This window comes from Lynx rufus, unplaced genomic scaffold, assembly GCF_022079265.1.
Source record: "Lynx rufus isolate CCGP_SWC_20201006 ecotype Redwood Valley unplaced genomic scaffold, mLynRuf1.p SCAF_7, whole genome shotgun sequence".
NCBI lineage: Eukaryota > Metazoa > Chordata > Mammalia > Carnivora > Felidae > Lynx > Lynx rufus.
Genome location: NW_025814889.1, coordinates 72,624,771 through 72,644,473, shown reverse-complemented (window position 1 = coordinate 72,644,473; position 19,703 = coordinate 72,624,771). Strand labels below are relative to the sequence as shown.

Here is a 19,703-nt window from a genome sequence, read left to right as displayed (position 1 = left end):
CAACCAATTTCTGTGCATTGATTTTATATCCTGCAACTTTGCTGAATTCATGAATCAGTTCTAGCAGTTTTTTGGTGGAATCTTTTGGGTTTTCCATATACTGTATCATGTCATCTGTGAAGAGTGAACATTTGACCTCCTCCTGGCCGATTTGGATGCCTTTTATTTCTTTGTGTTGTCTGATTGCTGAGGCTAAGACTTCCAATACTATGTTGAATAACAGTGGTGAGAGTGGACATCCCTGTCTTGTTCCTGACCTTAGGGGAAAAGCTTTCAGTTTTTCCCCATTGAGGATGATATTAGCATTGGGTTTTTCATATATGGCCTTTATGATCTTGAGGTATGATCCTCCTATCCGTATTTTCTTGAGGGTTTTTTATCAAGAAAGGATACTGTATTTTGTCAAATGCTTTCTCTGCATCTATTGAGAAGATCATGTGGTTCTTGTCCTTTCTTTTATTGATGTGATGAATCACATTAATTGTTTTGCAGATATTGAACCAGCCCTGCATCCCAGGTATAAATCCCACTTGGTTGTGGTGGATAATTTTTTTATGTATTATTGGATCTGGTTGGCTAATGTCTTGTTGAGGATTTTTGCATCCATGTCCAACAGGGAAATTGGTCTCTGGTTCTCCTTTTTAATGGGGTCTTAGTCTGGTTTTGGAATCAAGGTAATGCTGGCTTCATAGAAAGAGTTTGGAAATTTTCCTTCCATTTCTGTTTTTTGGAACAGCTTCAGGAGAATAGGTGTTAACTCTTCCTTAAATGTGTGGTAGAATTCCCTTGGAAAGCCATCTGGCCCTGGACTCTTGATTTTTGGGAGATTTTTGATTACTAATTCAATTTCTTTACTGGTTATGGGTCTGTTCAAATTCTCTATTTCTTCCTGTTTTAGTTTTGGTAGTGTATATGTTTCTAGGAATTTGTCCATATCTTCCAGATTGCCCATTTTATTGGTGTATAATTGCTCATAATATTCTCTTATTATTTTTATTGCTGCTGTGTTGGTTGTGATCTCTCCTCTTTAATTCTTGATTTTATTTGGGTCCTTTCCTTTTTCTTTTTGATCCAACTGGCTAATGGTTTATCAATTTTGTTAATTCTTTCAAAGAACCAGCTTCTGGTTTCATTGATCTGTTTTTTGTTTGTTTCAATGGTATTAATTTCTGCTCTAATCTTTATTATTTCCTGTCTTCTGCTGGTCTTGGTTTTTATTTGCTGTTCTTTTTCCAGCTCTTTAAGGCGTAAGGTTATGTTGTGTATCTGAGACCTTTCTTCCTTCTTTAGGAAGGCCTCGATTGCTATATACTTTCTTCTTATGATCGCCTTTGCTATGTCCCAGAGGTTCCCTCTCTGTATTTTTTATTCCAGTTATTGTATTCTTTAAGATTTATATTTTCTTCAAGTATTTACATTTTCTCTTTGTTGAAGTTCTCACAGAGTTCAACTCTTCTATCTAGTCCAGTGAGCATCTTTATGACCATCACTTTAAACCCTTTATGAGGCATATTGCTTATCTGATTTCATTTAGTTCTTTTCCTGAGGTTTTGTCTTGTTCTTTCAAGAACAATACTAGAACTACTATTCCTGAACTACAAGGAATGATCTTGTACATGGTCATCCCTGTATAGACTGTATGCCTGGTGACTTTGGCTAGTTGGCTGGTGGGGATTGTGGTTTTTGTGGCCTTGGAGTGGGACCATGCTGGTGGGATGGCCAGAGGTGAAGTGGGCACAAACCAGGGCAGTCCTGGGGCCTCTCTGTAGAGGGATAACCTGAACAGCTCGAGTGCAAGTTGGGGGGGGGGGGGTCCAGGGGCTCTCTGCACAGAGGGTGTCCCAGCAGAAGAGCTGATGCTAAAGTTGGTGCAAGACGGGGAGTCCACATGTAGAGGGTGCCAGGGTGGCTGTGGATCGGAGTGTTCTGGTGAGCAGGGGCACTACAGTGTAGCTAGAGCATGGCTGGGTAGGGAGGGGTGTCCCAGGGCACTCTGCACAAAGGGCCCCCTGGTGAGTTGTCTGGAGCCAAAGTGAGAGCTGGGGGTGCCCTGGCAAGTCATCTAGAACCAGAGTGGTGTGAGCTGGGAGTGTTCTGGGGTGCTTTGCACCTGTATCACCTTTGTGAGATGGCTGGAGCTGGAGTGGGTGTTGACCAGTGTCCTGCTGTGCTCCATGAAGGGGGCCACTTTGGTGGGACATCTGGGGCTGGGGTAGGTTTGGAGCTCACCGATATGGTAGGCTCACTAATGTACCCAGACCCCATCCCTGTCCACATTGTCAAGTGGAGGAGGAATGCCACCCATGGTGCTCACCAGCCTCTCCACCTCAGAGTTTCAGCAGCAACTCTATTATTGGGCAGAAATCTAGGACTGGATCCTTTATATTCTAGTTGCCCTTTTAAGCAGTGGTTTTCTGTGCCCCCTGGCCTTTGAGGCTGGTGGACTAGGGGTCTGGGCCTCGTTGCAGGCTGGCTAGGACACCCTGACTGCTCTTGTCTGTGCTGTCATGGTGGAGGGTGAATGCAAACCATGGGGCTCACCAGTGCCTCTCACCCAGAGAGAGTTCTAGCAGCTCCCCTGCTATTGGACAGGGTTCTAGGGCTGGTTCCTGTGTTTTCTTGTTGCCTTTGTAAACCGTGGCCTTTTCTCGTGTCCAAGGGCAGATGAATCTACTCAGGGTCCCTCTGAACTATCCCTCCTCACTACGGTTTGCAATGAGGATGGCAGCTCCATTTGTTACCAGGTCATTGGGTCTCTTGCTATTCTCTTCGTGGTCTTTTGTTGTGCAAAAGTTCGTTCCATCAGTCCTGTTCTTCAGGAGAAATTGCTCTAAGATAGGTGTCGGTTTGGTGTGTCTGTGGAGGGAGATGAATTCAGGATCTCCCATATTGCCATCTTGGACCAGGACGCCAAGCCCAAATAACAACGATTTTGTATGTTATGGTATTCTTAAAGTAAGCTACAGAAAATGTTAAGAAAATCATAAGGAAGTGAAAATACATTTATAGTACTGTATTTTTAAAAAATTATAAAAAAATCTGTACATAAGTGGACCTATCAAGGTCAAACAGGAGTTGTTAAAGGGTCAACTGTATTTAAGATCTCCTCATCCCCTGCAAATGAGAGGGGTTTCTTAGCTTACGAAATGAACTTCTGGTCAGCCGTTTGCTGAACTTAAAAGACTTAACGGTGAGAATAACATTAGTGCTGGTCTCAAGAGTGTCACATAAGGATCAGAAAAGACTTCTTCCTGTTGGTCTAGTTATAGAGTTTTCCTGGAAGCCCAATGAGATTTAAGCTGGCTAATTAAACAAATCAAATACATACACATACACATGGAATGAGTTAAAATCTGGGTAGGTTGTACAGGATAAAAACATTGATTTTTATAATGAGATGTTCATTTTCTTTTCCGTAATTTCCCTTTCTGTACCCAGGGCCACAGCAGGTTCAGAGCCTTTCTGGGATTATTAGCGACTTGCCCTCTCTGAGGGGCACTGTCCCCTGCAATCATGGTTTAGCATACAGAAGCCAACTTTATGTATTTAGAGAAAAATGCCTCTTCCTCCTTGCTGACGCAGCCTGACTCCGGCGTACCTGGTGTGGTGAGCAGAGGTGGGCTGGTTTTCAGCTCCCACCTGGTCTCAGGCTTGGTATCCTGGGCAGGGCTCAATCCCAACAACTGGTTTTTAGCAGTTGTGGCTGAAAACCCACACCCAATTTTTTTCCCAGAAAAATCATGTTTAAAGTAAGTGTAGGCTGTGAAAAATATCATTTACACAAAAGCACACATTTGTTATCTAGGCGATGATTGAGATATATATGCTCTCCTTAAAAACATGAAGACAGAGTAGACCACAGTGCTGTTTTTAAAAATGAATTTACTAAAATGCTTATAATTATAAAAGAATATTAAAATGCACAGAAATTCACAAAACATTACAAACTTTACATCTTATGCCACAGTGTATGAAAGCATCATGTATATTTCAGTTCTACTTTCGTTAAGCTGCTCATTTTAAGTTTTCAAACATCTTAACATATAATAGGCACAATGAGAAAATGGTACAAGCAGTGTTTCAATAACAGAGCACATTCTGCCCTCCCCCTCCCCCCCCCCCCCCCCCCCCCCCGCCGTGAATTAATGTTTTCTCAAATCCAAGATGCACCCACGGATAATTACAAGGGAAGGCATTTGGTGACGGTTTACAAGATGGCCTTGCTTAGTTTTCAAACAAAAACGATAGCTTTCCCTTTCTATTGACACATCTAAAATATCTGAGGGATACTTAAAGGAAAATCTCCTGAGTATTTTGGTCTAATGCTTCAATCTGTTAAAATTCACAGGCATTACAAAAGGATATACAATGAAACGTTCTCTAGTGGTTAACACTGGGCAGGTCTAGGGCCAGGTATTCCTTTCACAGGGGCACTGTTGCACACCCCCTTTTTCTTGGGGTGCTGCTGCTTACATTTACAGACCCAGCCCAGTGACTGCCTGCAGACACAGTCCCACATTTGTCTTCACACTGACAAGTCAGCACTAGAGTTCCATTAACACTGTCGGTGTCACAGGTGACCCCAGATCCCCACTACCTCGCCGCTTAGGGGACTATTGGCAGTGTCACACGTATTTTCTGCCTTTAAAAATGTAGTTTTTTCCCCTCCTGTCCACAAAAGCACATTTTAAACTATGAAGGCAATTTACGAAAGATGGTTTATGAAAAACACACATGCACACTTTTTAAAGTTCTAGTTTATATACAAGGAGATAAGGCAAAAAACATTTCCTTCTCTACGCTTCCATAAACAGTGAGTAGTTGGCAAATCCAACACGAGGAGATAGTCCTGCGCTTCAAAGAGCTGAGGTACTAGGGGCAGAAGTGACGCCACTTTCAGGAGCAGTGTCACAGGTGAGCAGGGAAAGGAACAGCTGCACCCAGTCTGGGCGGGACGAGAAGCCGGGACGAAACTCCTTTCTTACTTCCTGTGCATAGCGCGTGCGGCCTGTTGTGAGCACTCGTTCACATTGTTAACATGATCAAGAAAGTTAGTGAAATGTTGTCCCTTGTCCATTGGGACAATGCAAAAGTCCAGGATACTGCTTTATGAATCCTACATAAATAGTGATTTTGGTTTCTGGGTCTGTTTGAACATTCATGGCAGGCACTTAGAATCGTGACCTTGAGTTAAGCAGCTCTTTTATATCGAGCCTCTAAATCTGCTCGCTGCAACAGGTTTCCTTTTCCTCTGCTGCTGGGATGGAGTGGCTCGGCTCCTATGGCACTTGGGCATGTAGCAGCACCCCAGTGGGTGGCAGTCCACCCGGTAAGAACCCAGTGCCAGACACCCTCTCTTACACCCGGCACTCCCCCGTTACCAGTCAAGGGTGAGCGGTGCGGCCCCGCATCTTGTCCGGAGCCTACCAGAGGGCCTTGCACCTGAAAGGCAGTAAAGCACAGTAAAGACTGCTGAGTTGAACCACCTGAAGGCAAGATGTGCGTGGTGCAGGCATTCAGCGGGAAGTTACGTGCAGCTCAGGGAAGGGGTTGTGACCAAACCGCGGCCTGAGGGAGGCTGGAAGCTCAAATCAACACCAGAGTGTCTCTTCCGGATTGGGAGTGATGCGGGTCTATCCCTGCCTCTCTCCTCTCCCCACCACTCTCCTGGTGCGTGCAGTTACAGACAAGTTACTGGGCTGGGAACAAGGGAATGGAGGCTGCAGGGAACCACCTTCACCATGGCACATGCTTTGGTATGCTCATCACTTGGATACCCGGAATCCTTGTGGAAAAGGCGCTCCCCACGCAGGGAACCCCGAGCGCCCCACAATTAGGGCACCGATTGTACTGTTAAGTGCGTGTGCACAGCGCCCTCATGTCACAGTGGCTGCACAGTGAGCGGTTCCTGGCGATGCCGGTGATCTGTGATGCTGTACCTCCTGGATCTAATGCATAAAAGGAAACTGGTGGCAAACTGATGGGCTTGTCCTTCCGGACCATTATGTTGATAAAAATGTAATTTTAAGAAACTACGTATCTTTAGAAGAGGTACATTATTCTGGTCAATATGAGTTACTATTCTATTTGAATCTATAACTTTCCCTACTTTTGTCATCTGACTCCCTTGAGATCTGCAAAGCAGTCAACACTGATTAGGCACAGAATGTTCTAAGAGTGCTCCTGGAAGATAAAAAGTGTCACTGCGGATTAGCACAAATACACTTCAGAACCTTGCTATCTTTATTCCGATCCATTAAGTGTGTTTCTTTGAGATGAAAAGATAGGCCAAATTGGAGACAGAAACTATTTCCTCTAAGTGAGGTTTCGTTTTCTGTAGGGATGTGCTAACACACCGACATATTGTGAATTCTTGAGTCTATCTGCCACTTAATATGGCATTCAAACTGAAATTCTGAGTTAGCTATTTTTAATCACACAAAGGGAAGCATGTCTCATCTTTAACAAAAGTACTGTAAGGGAAAGAGAACTCTGGCACAGATTTGGCTAAGTGAAGAAATGAAACACTGCCTTAAAGGGGACCATGTGCTTGAGAACAGAAAGAAATGAAAATAATCAGACAGAGGGACAGAAATCCATTCTGCTTCGGAAGGGGTAGTTTTTAAGCACACGAAGAGACTTTTTCTGTGTTACTGAAATTCAAATTTATCAAAAAAGGGTAACATTTCTGGTTTTCCAGGTGATTAGTTTTATGCACTTCTTGATCTAAGTTTCGCACTTTCCAGTTCCTGCGTGGCTGGCTGAAACCGAAAAATAATCTATATGAAAATGGCAATAGCTAAGACTCCTATTTGCCAAAGTGTTTTCACTCAGACATCCTCATTAGTGATTCATAATATATTTTGACGGAGTTAAATTCTGTAAAGTGCTTCTCAGAACATAAAGCTCTTATTCTAATTTGGGTCGTAAATTGTTATCTACCACTTCCACCATCCTCTCAGCTATGACCCCCATATTTTTTGTCACATCTTTGAGGTGATTCTCGTGAAGAAGCTTTTGCGTTAGGTATTTTTCTCTCTTGATCTTGCTCTTCGTGCTTTTGGATACATCTGGAATTGCATAGGAGATAAAAAATTTCACAGAGTAGATGATGTGCTGTGGGAGAGAAGAAGAAAAAGGTCAGCCGCAACGAAATGGAGGGGAACCCAGAGTTCCTTCCATTGCAGGTCATCTGGCAGCGGATCTGGACACGGGGCTGGGCATTCTACAGACATATCCAATCTCTCCCACGCGATGTGCTTCCACCCACGAGCTCCATTGTTACTTTAAAAATTGCAAGAATACTATTTGATATGTAGAAGATAATGTGTCTAATGTCTCTGACACTCACCATGACACTGCCAATGCTGTAGTATTTTTGGAGACGTTCCTTTCCTAGCTCATTCCGGGAGCTCTTCCCCAAAGGTTAACACTACCCTATGTGTGAGTATATCTGTATCATCTTATTTTTGAGAACGAGCTTAACAAATATGTATATATCCCACAGGAATATATTGTTTAGTCTTGTTTGATTTGAGCTTTATAAAAAAGTATGGCAGTCTTTGGAAAATTGTTTTTTCATTTTAAAACTAGTTTCTAACATTCATCAGTGTTATTGTACATTAACTATAGTCCATTCATTACCAATTCTGCTTAATATTCTCCTGTTTGCATACGCTATAATTTATCCATTCCCCCATCAAAACGTATTGCGCTTGTTTCTAGTGTTTGTATTAGAGAAATGATCTTGGGAATGTTTGTGCACTTGGATTCTGGAGGATATCTGTGAGAGTTTCTCGAGGGCATGACCTAGGAGTATAACTGCCAAGACTCTAGGTTACATGAATGTTTAAATTTCCAAGATGGTACCAAAGTATTTTCCAAACCAGTTAAACCAGCTTCCACACCCACCAGCAGTGTGTGATAGTTTCATTTGCTCTCTTTTTTTTTAAGTTTTAAAAAATGTTTATTTTTGAGAGAGACAGAACACGAGCAGGAGAGGAGCAGAGAGAGAGAGAGAGAGGGAGACACAGAATCTGAAGCAGGCTCCAGGCTCTGAGCTGTCAGCACAGAGCCTGATACAGGACTTGAACTCATGAACTGTGAGATCATGACCTAAGCCCATGTCAGATGCTTAACCGACTGAGCTACCCAGGCGCCCCTTGCTGTATATTCTTGACAGCACTTGTCATCAATTTTTTTTTTAAACCAACACAGAGATTATAAAATGGGCTTTCACTTTGGTCTTACTTTACATTTCCCTGATGACTAATGACGTTGAAGACGTTTTTTATTTGTTCAGTACTCACAAGTCTCTGACCTAGCAAGGAGATAGATAAGATACAATAAACAGAGTTAAACATAAATAAGTTGTACATGGTGTTAAAGTGGTAAGAGTTTCTGTGTTATATGGGAGGCAAATTTCATATAGATTTCATACAGATTAGTCTGGATATGCCTCAATGAGCAAAGACTTTAAGGAGGTGAGGGAAACAGCCATGCAGAAATCAAGAGGCAAGACATTCGAAGCAGAGGGAACAGCCAGTGCAGAGTCTATGTGACGAAAGCCTACAGGCTATATTTCAAGTAATGGCAAGGCAGGAGTGGAGCGGGTGAGGAAAGGTGACTTGAGAGTGATAACAGAGCTTGGCTAGACTGTGTGAGGCCTTGCGTGTCACAGTGAGGACGTTGGCTTTTACTCCGTGACATATGAAGGCAGTAGGGAGCCCAGTTAGCAGACTGCGGCCCTAAGTCAGGCCAAAAATGGCCTAATTACCAACCTGGTGGTAGCAGCAGAGTTGGTAAGAAGTGTTCAGATCTGTGATGTACTTTCAAAGGAAAAGCCAACAGGACTGTATGTGGAGTAAGTGGGGGGACTCCCAAGAATTCTACCCTGAGCAAGCAGTGACATGGAACTGCCATGACTGAGAGGGGGCAGACTCACTGTGGACAGAACATTTAGGGCAGGACAGAGAGAACATTCCAACTGAATTTAAGAAAATATGGGCACTTGGGGCAGTAGATTTATGTGTTAGATATCCAAGCAGAAAGGTCAAGTGGGCATTTGGATTCATGGGTTGAGTTCAGGAGAGAGGTGTTCCGGAGATATCTATATACATATATTGTGAGTCACTGGCATATAGATGGCATTTAAAGCCAACGGACTGCATGAGATCATCAAGGCTGTGAAGAGACAGAAAAGATGACAACCAAGGAATGAGCCCCAGAATCACTAAGAGAAGGAAGGGACTAGCAATGCAATTAAGAAGGGACTTAAGGTAAGAGAAAAGGCCAAAAAAAAAAAAAAAAAAAAAAAAGTTTTCCTGGGAGCCAAGTGACGAGTAACAGTAACTTCAAGGAGGAGAGAATGATCAGCTTCTGTGTCAAATGCTTCTGATACATTAGGTAATATGAGGGTGGAGAATATTCGAGATGAGAGGTACTAGTGTGTCTCAATTATAGAAATTATAGTGAAGAGGCAAACGATATTGTGGGAAAGAGAGGTTTTTATTTTCTATCTATTTCTGAGGTAGGTAATATTTATAGATAGGTGGATTTTCTACATGTCATCCTGATATTTCTGGGATAAACCAATGTGGTCTGATGTCATCTTTAAGAAGTAGATTGCTAGATTCTGGGGCACCTGGGTGGCTCAGTCAGTTAGGTGTCCGACTCTTGACCTTGGCTCAGGACATGGTTTCATGGTTTGTGGGATTGAGCCCTGCATCAAGCTCTGTGCTGGCAGCACAGAGCCTGCTTTAGATTCTCTGCCTTTCCCCCTGCTTGCACGCATGCTCTCTCTCACTCGCTCTCAAAATAAATAAACTTAAAAAAAGTATATTGCTAGATTCAATTGGTGCATTTTAGGAAGATCTTTGCGTCTATGTAATGAGTGAGACTGATTTAGAATTTCCCTTTCTCTTTCTCCTGTCTGATTTTAAGATGTATAAGGAGTTGGAGAGTGTTTCCGCTTTCTAATCTCTGGAGGAAACGAAAACGATCTGTTCTAGGAAGTATGGTATTGCTCTCCTGTAAAACCATATGGCCTAGTGTTTTCGTTATGGAAAGATTTTTCAGTAACTCAGAGTTTTGCTATAATTCTAGGTTTACAGTTATCTTCTTTAGCATTTTGAAGAGATTCGACTACTCTCTTCTCACCTCTGTGTTGCTGTTACAGTCTACTCTCACTCCAATTATAATTTTCCTGATCAGTCATCTGTCCTTGTTCTCTGGGCACTTTTACGATCTTATCTTCGGTGAGCTGCACTTCTGTCCCAATCTGTGGAAGCACGGATTTCCGTATTCTTCTTGATGTCTGTTGTGCTTTCTGCTCTGTTCACAGACACCTGTCATTTATTTGGGAAGAATTTGAGCCATTAACTCTTCAAATTGCCTCTCCTCTATGATCCATTTTTTCTTCTGTGAATCTTTTGAAAATTGCTTAATCTCTTTTCTGTATTTTCCACTTTCTTCTCTTTTTTTCAGACCTATCTCCCAGTTCATTCTGTTTTCAAACTTCTGTTTAATGCATATGTTAATTTTTTTCATTTCAACTATATATTTTTCAAAATTGCCTAGTACTTTTTTAGTTTCTTATTGTTTGCTCATTTTTGAATCTCTCATTTCTTTGTTTAAACGTGGTCATTCCTTATCTGATAACAGATACTCTTGAAGTTATTGAGGGTCCAAATTAGTTGCTTTTCTTTTTTTGGCTGAATCTCACTCCTGGTTTTTCTTATTTCCCCTGGTTATTGTTGATCTTTGGAAGTTCATATTTGATTATTTCAATCTGAGAAAAAACTGTGGTCTAAATTGAGGACACTTTTTTCTGCAGAGAATATACACATTTCCTTCTACGATGAGGCAAATTGAGCCCTTTGGGGGCCCCTGGATGAATCCAAGAGTCTCTAGCTCAGCTGGTCCACCTCACTTCTGACCCACTGCTGGGTCTCCTGAGCCTGTACATGGCATCACTGATAACCGCACTTGTTCTATTTTGACCACCACACCTTTCCGCCTCCTCTTTGTGGATTCTCCTTCCTTCCAGTGAGTTCAAAAGTGCAAAGGACATTTTCTTTTCTCATTAAAAAAACCCTTTATACTCATTTCATTATTAGCTGGAAATCACAGGAGTTAGAATAACAGCCCAGGGGACAGACACAAAGGGGAAGGGCAGTCCTTCCCCGACAGGTCTCTGCTCCACGGGTGGCCAGTGGGGGTGGAGGCAGGCCTGGGCATCTACGTGTGACAGGTGGGCCTGGCTGCTAGGGCTCAGCGGTCCTCCTCGTCCAGGGACTCTGAGTCCACCTGCACCCTCGCTTGCTCCCACACTCCCTGGCGGCGTGCGTCCAGCTGGGGGCCCTCCCACATGCCGACATCGTGTAATGGCTCTTCCCCGGAGCCACACCACGGCCCCTCCTCAAAGTTCTGTCCTTCTTCCTGTTCCTTGTCCTCCCTGCTCTCCCCCTTCTGGGAGATTTAAGCTTATTCTAAATGTCTTGTAGTGAAATGGCCCCTCACGGTATCTAGTCAAACCTGATATCAGAAGAAGCAGTGTAAATACTTTGGCAACTCCATATTTGAATATAAACCAGTGATTCTTGCTGATATAGCAGATACTACAGGAAACCACTGATGCTGGTGAGCTAATGATGAATTGTTTCTTCTTCTGTTGATGTTTGTTTAATAGCTACCAAACAATACTAGAAAAATTGTCAAAGCCAGGCAGGCAGCCTATCCCACACTTTTTTCTTGCTAACAGATTCTCATTTTGTTCAGAGCAAACCAAATACCTCCTGCCCCAGCCTATTTTACTGCTGGGAGGAACCGTGAGCTCTAGTTATTGCCAGTGTGATACAGGTGGAAGTCTGCTCTGAAGGCTTCTGGAAAAGCATTTTCTTTGCTGATGCAGAGGAACAGATACAGCTAGCCTCACCTTTCTTTCTCCTTACTGTCTAGAACACAAATGTGTTCTCTGGAGCTGTAGCACCCATGCTGCTGCCATAATGTGATGTGCCCTGAGAAAGTTTCTCGAGAGCAGAGATCACATCTTAGTAGTCTTAAATAAGACCCTTCACAGTCCATCATGCAGCCCCTGTGCCCCAAATTAAAAAAAAAAAAAAAAAAGGCACTCAATACTGAATTGAGAGGGACTGAATCCCCTTAGCAAACATGCGCTCACCTTTTCAAGCAGATAGCCAATTTCATTTTATTAGAGCATTATGGGCATTCTCATGTTAAATTTGATTAATACATGTCCTAAACTAATTATTAGCAAGAGATAAGAATGTATTTGAAGTCAGAGTTGGCAACACTGAATGCTAACAAAAGGTCTGCAAATATACTACTACCTTATCGACTATTTCAAAGTAGACGTCTCCTACCTCCATGACAATGATAAAAGCCAACTTGGCTGCAATCACGTGCCAGTAATAGATGTTGTGTTTATACTCTTGTGGGTGTCCAGGTGGGTACCGGAAATCACGATACCTGGAAACAAAATGGAAGGATATAAGGAGATAATTCTTCTTGACTAACTACTGTAAGCAAGGGCCCATTTCAAAAGAGGTCATATTTAATACAATGCTCTTTTAAGTTGGACATCATATAAATTTTCTCAGAGTTTAATTTGCTGACAAAATCCTGAAATAACTACTCCCGTAATACTTCACTTAACATAAGATGGTAATGATGTATTCCATCTATGTGAAAACAAACAAAAGTGTTAACGTTTTTTTTGCCAGTTTCATCCTTGCTTTCTCAAAAGAGTATAACTAAAACGATTCAGCGTATTTTCAGAAACAGGTTTATAAATTTGTTTATATAACGTATCCTCAGGCTTCACTCAGCCACACGCGATCTCTCTCTGTAAAGAGTAGCACCCATCTGCTTGTTACACTTTTCAAACTCTTGTCCTTATGAGATGTCACGTGCTACTGCTGTTGGTGTCTTCCCTCAGGTAGCACATCTCAAATTTCCTACCTATAATCTATTTGACCTAGAAGAGTCTAACAACTGTTTAGAATTATGTCAAGTAAAAGTAAGCAGATTCGACGTGGGATTCTCAAGAGGCTCTACGGTGTGTAAATTTGAAACACTTATTTGGGGCTTTTTTCTGGTTTCTTGGTTGTGTTGCTGAGAATTTGAACCAGAAAAGGGTTTGAGGAGTTGAGCTAAATGAGTATTTAGAGCCTCTTCTGGGTTAAGACTATGATTTAAAAAACAAACTCTTGGGGCACCTGGGTGGCTCAGTTGGTTAAGCATCTGACTGGTTCAGGTCATGATCTCACAGTCCATGAGTTCAAGCCCCATGTCAGGCTCTGTGCTGACAGCTCAGAGCCTGGAGCCTGCTTTGGATTCTGTCTCCCTCTTTCTGCCCCTCTCTCAAAAAATAAACATTAAAAAAAATTTTTTTTAAAGGATTTTAAAAAACAAACTCTATGACCTATAGTGAACAAACTATCAATTAGTGCTTTACTTGACATCTACTGACTACAGTTGACCTTACCGGCCATTACAATCAATGCAGAGAGCTCTGGAATACTTTCCAGAGAATACTTCTGGGCTAGGCTGAGGTATTTACATTTCTCATTTTTGTATTTCTTGAAGTGAGAGTGATAGCTTGTCATCACTAAATACATCAGGTTGTGCTTGGATAACAGATTCGTCATACCAACTGAATGAACTTGTTTTTTGGCACTCCTTGCATTTCTTCATTTCTAAGATACAAACAAAACTTTTCTCTTGGATCAGTATCCCTGTAATCATTTGAAACCCTCATCTTTATATCATGTTTTATTGTTTCATTTGAAAGTTCTGACCTCTGTCTGTATTAACTTTTAGATCTTTTCCTTTTTTAAGTTTGGCTGAAAAAAATGTCTCCAGCAATTTTATTTAGAATTACATTACAATAAAAGTCCTTTAAAAGATGAAGTGCATTTTTAAACACGTCAGCAGAACTTGCCTGCATGTGGTATGTTTTTCAAGCCCAGAATATGGATTTCCTTTGCTTCTGTTTTTGAAGTCTGCGATGTTGAAGTAGGAAAGAGTGTTGTTGATGTATCCCTCCATGGTGTAGTGGGTGTGGTCCCCATAGGGAGGGACGGAGAAGGACCAGTAATACACCAGGCGGGGGATCATATCTGATGTGAAAGCGATGATCATGGCCTATATTGGGAGGAAAACAGTAAGGGGACATTATTTTAGAGCCTTTATAGCTATGGTTAACAAATGTGCCAGAATTATAGTTTCATCAGTTGATTTTTTTTTTTTAAACTGAAAGATTCAGAAACTTTCTTTCCTGTCTAATGGACATAGATAGTGAATGTCCTAAAGTCTTTGAGCAGCTGCTTTAAAGAATAGTTACTACCTCTTGTCTTCAGTTCAAATAAGGGCTGTCCAGAAGTCCACCTACAATTGGAAAGCAAAAGCTGGCAAGTTGCCTCTTTTTTTTTTTTTTTTTTAACGTTTATTTATTTTTGAGACAGACAGAGACAGAGCATGAACGGGGGAGGGTCAGAGAGAGGGAGACACAGAATCTGAAACAGGCTCCAGGCTCTGAGCTGTCAGCACACAGCCCGACGCGGGCTTGAAATCAAGGACTGTGAGATCATGACCTGAGCCGAAGTCGGCCACTTAACCGACTGAGCCACCCAGGTGCCCCAAGTTGCCTGTTTCTTAAGTACAGCAAGAATAATTGTAGACCATCGTATCCTGGATAACTCGAGTTGCTTGCATATATTATATATAAATTAGATTTTCATAAATTAGAATATTATACGATTCAATCAATCTTGGAACTCTACTAGATATAATTTTCAGCTCTCTTTTATGATTTAGAAGACCGTTTTGTAGAAGTAATACTAGGGTCAATATTATAATAATTTGGCCTTATACAATTCCTTTGTAGAATTTATAATTGATATAAAACTGATCTTTTAAATCCCTTGACTCTTAAAAATAGAATATAAATTGAATAAAATATATTTCCTTGATCTAATAATGGTCTTCAAATTCACACTTTTTCCCCTAGAGTGTCTTGACTTGTTTATACAAGTCAACCCATAGTCTGATTTTAAACTCTCAGTATATACTTACGTATGTTGCTTCATTAGAAAACAAGAATTTTTTTAATTAACTTTAAAATGTAGGAAGCAAGAAAGTATACTGGAGTTATTTCATTCATATAGTCAAATGTATGCCTATTTTATATGATCTAGTGTCTAGGGGCGCCTGGGTGGCTCAGTCGGTTGGGCGTCCGACTTCAGCTCAGGTCATGATGATCTCGCAGTCCGTGAGTTCGAGCCCCACGTTGGGCTCTGTGCTGACAGCTCAGAGCCTGGAGCCTGTTTCGGATTTTGTATCGCCCTCTCTCTCTCTCTGACCTTCCCCCATTCATGCTCTCTGTCTCAAAAATGAATAAATGTGAAAAAAAAATTAAAAAAAAAAAGATCTAGTGTCTAAGCTTCTAAGCTTCAAAAAGGCTAACTGGACAAAGTTATGAACATTATCATAGTTATGTTCTCAAATTAAAGGAATAAATATAGGTCAATTTTAAACGTGGGCCTGTGTCAGGCAGACCTCTATTAGGATGCAAAGCTATTATGAATTACATGAATTTTCTCTAAAATTCTTTAATTTGGGCTTTAAACTCTCCAATGTGTAAAACTGGCTTGAAGGAAGGAGCAAGTAAGGAATATACTTAAATCCATATTCTATGTGAATAAACAAAGTTAAACGATTCAGTCATTTATGAGGCAGAAAGACAGGTTTTTGGCACAACGTGATTTTTAATACTATTCATCTGAACATGTGGTTTAGATGCAGAGAGACCACAAGCCAACAAACAAGATCTCAGAGCAAGAAACACAACTAAGGGGCTTTTCTATTGCAAAATGACCCCCACTAGTAGACCAGCTTTGTCATTTCCTCCCAAGTGTGCCTGTGTCTGCTTCTGGCTGGTGGAGGGGGGAGGGGGTAAGGCAAGAATATTTTACTTTACCAGATTTGAATAGTTTAAAATTTCCTGTTATCATTTAACTATAGCTTTTTACAGAATCACCTGCAGATGTGCTCCAGGAAGCTGCAAAAATTCCAACAAGGAAGATAATTCTCTTGTCTTCTGACAAGATATTTTTCCTCCTGAATTGAGCTGCTTTGAGACACGCTGCAAGAGTACAAATAAATGCAGTGTGCTTCATTTCCTATGCTGTTCTGAATACAATTTTCCATTTATATCAAACTAAATTAAAATTGGTCTTCAACGGCAGATACTGTGGCCTGATACAACCGTGTCAATTCAGCTTCTTTGCTGGGGACTAGCAGCTTTAAAATGAATGATTCGATGTCCATTCTCATCCCTGGTGGCTATTCTCTTCTTCCTACAGTTAAAAGCTCCCCTATTATGGAAAGTTAGCACTTGAGTGCCCAGTACATTTTGGAGGCACATATTAGGAGTGTGAGGGGATAATTTACATGTTTCATTCTTATAGGCATATATACAAACGTACACAGAACCTGCATCTTGGAAGCTGTAACAAATCCTAATAATATGGGAAAGAAAAGGATTGTCCATCATTCAATCAATGATCTAAAAAGCAGTTTTCCTACGGTACAATGAAACGATGCCTAAGTTGTAAGAAGAAACAACTACTGGATAAGAACCAGCAGCACCAATTAGCAAGCACGCATGTGCCTGTGTGTGTATACACAGACACATCCACACAGAGTAGACATAGAAACACAGCCAGTACCCCATCTGTGCTAATGGAGTGGAGCCATCCTGGGGATACTAGGAAAAGGTGCCTGACACAAGCAAACCAGAGTGCTGAGGACTGGGCAGTAAGAGTCATTTGAATTTTCTGGCTAGCTGAAGGTCAAACAAAAACGCTTTTAGTTTCAAACCTTGTTGCTAAAATTTTCCTAACGTACACAATTCCACGTTCCTGCCTTGCTTAGTGTTGTATAGCATATTTAATGTGACAGATTAATTCTTTCATGATTGTAACACAGTGGACGTTGAAGGTGTGGGTTACTTGGGTGAATGGAAAATGATACAACCTAGCAGTTGTTTTTGTGTGTGTGTGTGTGTGTGTGTGTGTGTGCAATTTGTAACTTTCTCCAAAAAGTAGGGATAACATACAATTCAGATAAATTGAGGGTTCTTGATGGGTGGTGACAGCTGGGTTCCAGATAACTTGCTTTGTTGTATAAAACTGTAACCACAAGAACTGTAAAATTCTTGTGCCTTTAGTTTAGACACCTGTTGGAAGTCTACACAGAGTCACTATTACTGATGATGGATAATGATGATAAAACAGCAGCAGCTAACGTTCCATGAGGACCAGGCTCTGTGCATTCCATGCATTAACTCACTGAAGTCCTTGGTCATCCTTTATGGTATATAATATTCTTAAAATATGCGATAGGGAATAATTCAATTTACAAACAATAAAATGAAGCTGTGAAGTGTTAAGGCCTGGCCCAAGGTCATGCAGCTGGGAAGCTACAATACTGACAGGTGGACTGAGAGTCTGGCCTGTGACTGCAATGTTGAGTATGTTCCCTCATCCAGAAGACTGACCCACAGGCACTGAGTTCTGTTCTGTTTCTACAGGTGCTTGTGGGAAAAGACTGGGGACTCAGGACAAGTGTGGCTTAACTAAGAAATGAAAACTGGGATATCATCTTTTGGGGATTGTCAGTGACCCAGGAGTAAAATGGGTAGTGAACTAAGGGAGGAAATAGCCCTAATTGTAAGCATATTTCTAAGGAAAGTGCTCATCCCCCTGCTGGGCTGGCATGGAAATTGTTCTCCCTGAAAACTCCCTGCTGGCCTGTGTTTTAAAAAAAAAAAAAGGGGCGGGGGAGGAGGGTGCGGGGGTGGGCAAAGAGAGACTGTTCAGATTGGTCCAAAATCTATACAGGTTGTTCTGTTCCCTCAGAGCTGGGACACATGCAGGGTATGAGGCTGCTTAGCTAATGACTAGAGGGTGGCCAGCAAAGGCCAAGGGGACAGACGGGGTGGGGAGGAGAGATGGGACCCACCCTAAAGCCCCCCCTCCTTGAAGAACCCTAGGAGACATGATTGGAACACACAAAGTGCGTGAACATACTTCATCATCAAATAGTCAATATTTTAAATTGATAGTTTGGAATATATAGTAAAATATGGTAGAAGGATAGTTCTTATTTGCGGGCAGTAAACACTGTAAGTGGGCAGATGTCTATCTCTATTACAACAGCACTATTGTATAGCTCTTTTTATAGTCGCATCAGGATTAAGAGAGTTGGTACGTACTGTTATTACTATTACTATGTTCCTGTTAAATAAAAACGTTAGCAAATGAGCAATGATAGTATCATGGTCACTCTTAGCAACTGCCTCTGTAAGAGCTCTTGACTTTGTAAATCATTAATAATTACAAACAATTAAAAACATTAAAAAAATAATAACAATTACAGTTGTAACAACTGTTTTTATACAGATGATAGTACCGGCATCTCCCTCCCATTAGAAAAAAATATCAAACATTTGATTCTTTAGGTAGCGACACTAATGCATTTTGGACTTTTCAAGGTCTTTACCCTGCGAAGCCTATGTTTACTCACATTGGTCACCACAGCCAGAATCGCTATTCCTTGCATGATGGGCTGCCAGGCTCCGATGTCTTGGGCTTTTTCTGGAACCATGCGTCTATACTGGGTAGTCATTTTCCATGCGTCCACTCTTATTTCCAATATATTGTTCACCAGAGCCAACAGGGGGGCCAGTGGAAAAGAGGCCACAAATAAGGTGACGAACCCAAACTGAATAACTGTCAATGGAATGGACACACATCATGGAGTGGTGGATGGATGGAAGGACAACGTATTTTCCTTTACTCTTACAAAGAAAGAAAAAAGGCAAACAAACTAAATCCCAAAGAGAAAAGACATCCATGGTAATAACAATGTTCAACAAAAGACAAATATGAAATATCTGGAAAGAAGACTAATTATAACCAGTTTCTATCACATGTATACACTTAACAGGAAAAACAGACCTAAAATCTTTAATCAACTCAAGTTATTTGCTGGTATTAAAGTTGGGACACTCTCAGTATGTTACTCATTCTCTGTTGAAATAACAGAATGTTGGAAGATGATTCATGATTTTGGGTTAAAAAAAGAAAAGGAGTATTGTGGAAGTATCTAACAAGTTCAAAAGAAATAAGAAATGTACTTTTGGGAAGGCTATGTGTAGAGAATGTTAGAGGAAATATGCTGCAAATAGGCAAATGAGCGACCTTCCCTGAGTCTGCAAACGCCAAGTTGCCATGCCTTCAGAGAATTTGTAATATTATTACAAATCACAGAAATGTATGTGACAAAATTATCTTAATAAGGCAAAATATAATCCTTCAAGAATTTTTATCTGGAAGTGGTTGCCATCTATGTGGTCATATTAAGTAAATATCCAAGTGAGGGGTTAGAAGTACTTTTCTCCTTGTAATTTAGGTGGCATTGCTATAGATGGGCGGCAGAGATTGGGGCAAGCTGTACCACAGGGAGGTAAAGGTTAGAAATAAGGCCAGAGATCTAAAAGAAATCTTTCAAGTAAACGAGTACAGATATGGGACTAAGGCTGTGAATGCCAGGAAGATTTACAGCCCCTTTACAGCTACTGCTCAGAACAGGGGCAGGGACCAATCAGGCGAGGAAGG

General features: G+C 41.3%; 1 protein-coding gene across 3 annotated transcripts in view; it reads right to left on the bottom strand.

Annotated features, from left to right (window-relative positions):
- Positions 1-4,742: 4,742 nt before the first annotated feature.
- Positions 4,743-19,703, bottom strand: part of ANO6 (anoctamin 6) — a 196,690-nt gene continuing 181,729 nt past the window's right edge. For 2 of the 3 annotated variants that reach the window (XM_047064841.1, XM_047064843.1), the window contains 4 exons: positions 18,610-18,815; positions 13,964-14,166; positions 12,351-12,489; positions 4,743-7,116 (listed from right to left, as the gene is read on the bottom strand). In XM_047064841.1, the coding sequence (XP_046920797.1) occupies positions 6,910-7,116; positions 12,351-12,489; positions 13,964-14,166; positions 18,610-18,815 (755 nt within the window). In that variant the 3' untranslated portion in view covers positions 4,743-6,909. The remainder of the gene's footprint in view (positions 7,117-12,350; positions 12,490-13,963; positions 14,167-18,609; positions 18,816-19,703) is intronic. The other variant, XM_047064842.1, reaches the window with a different exon arrangement.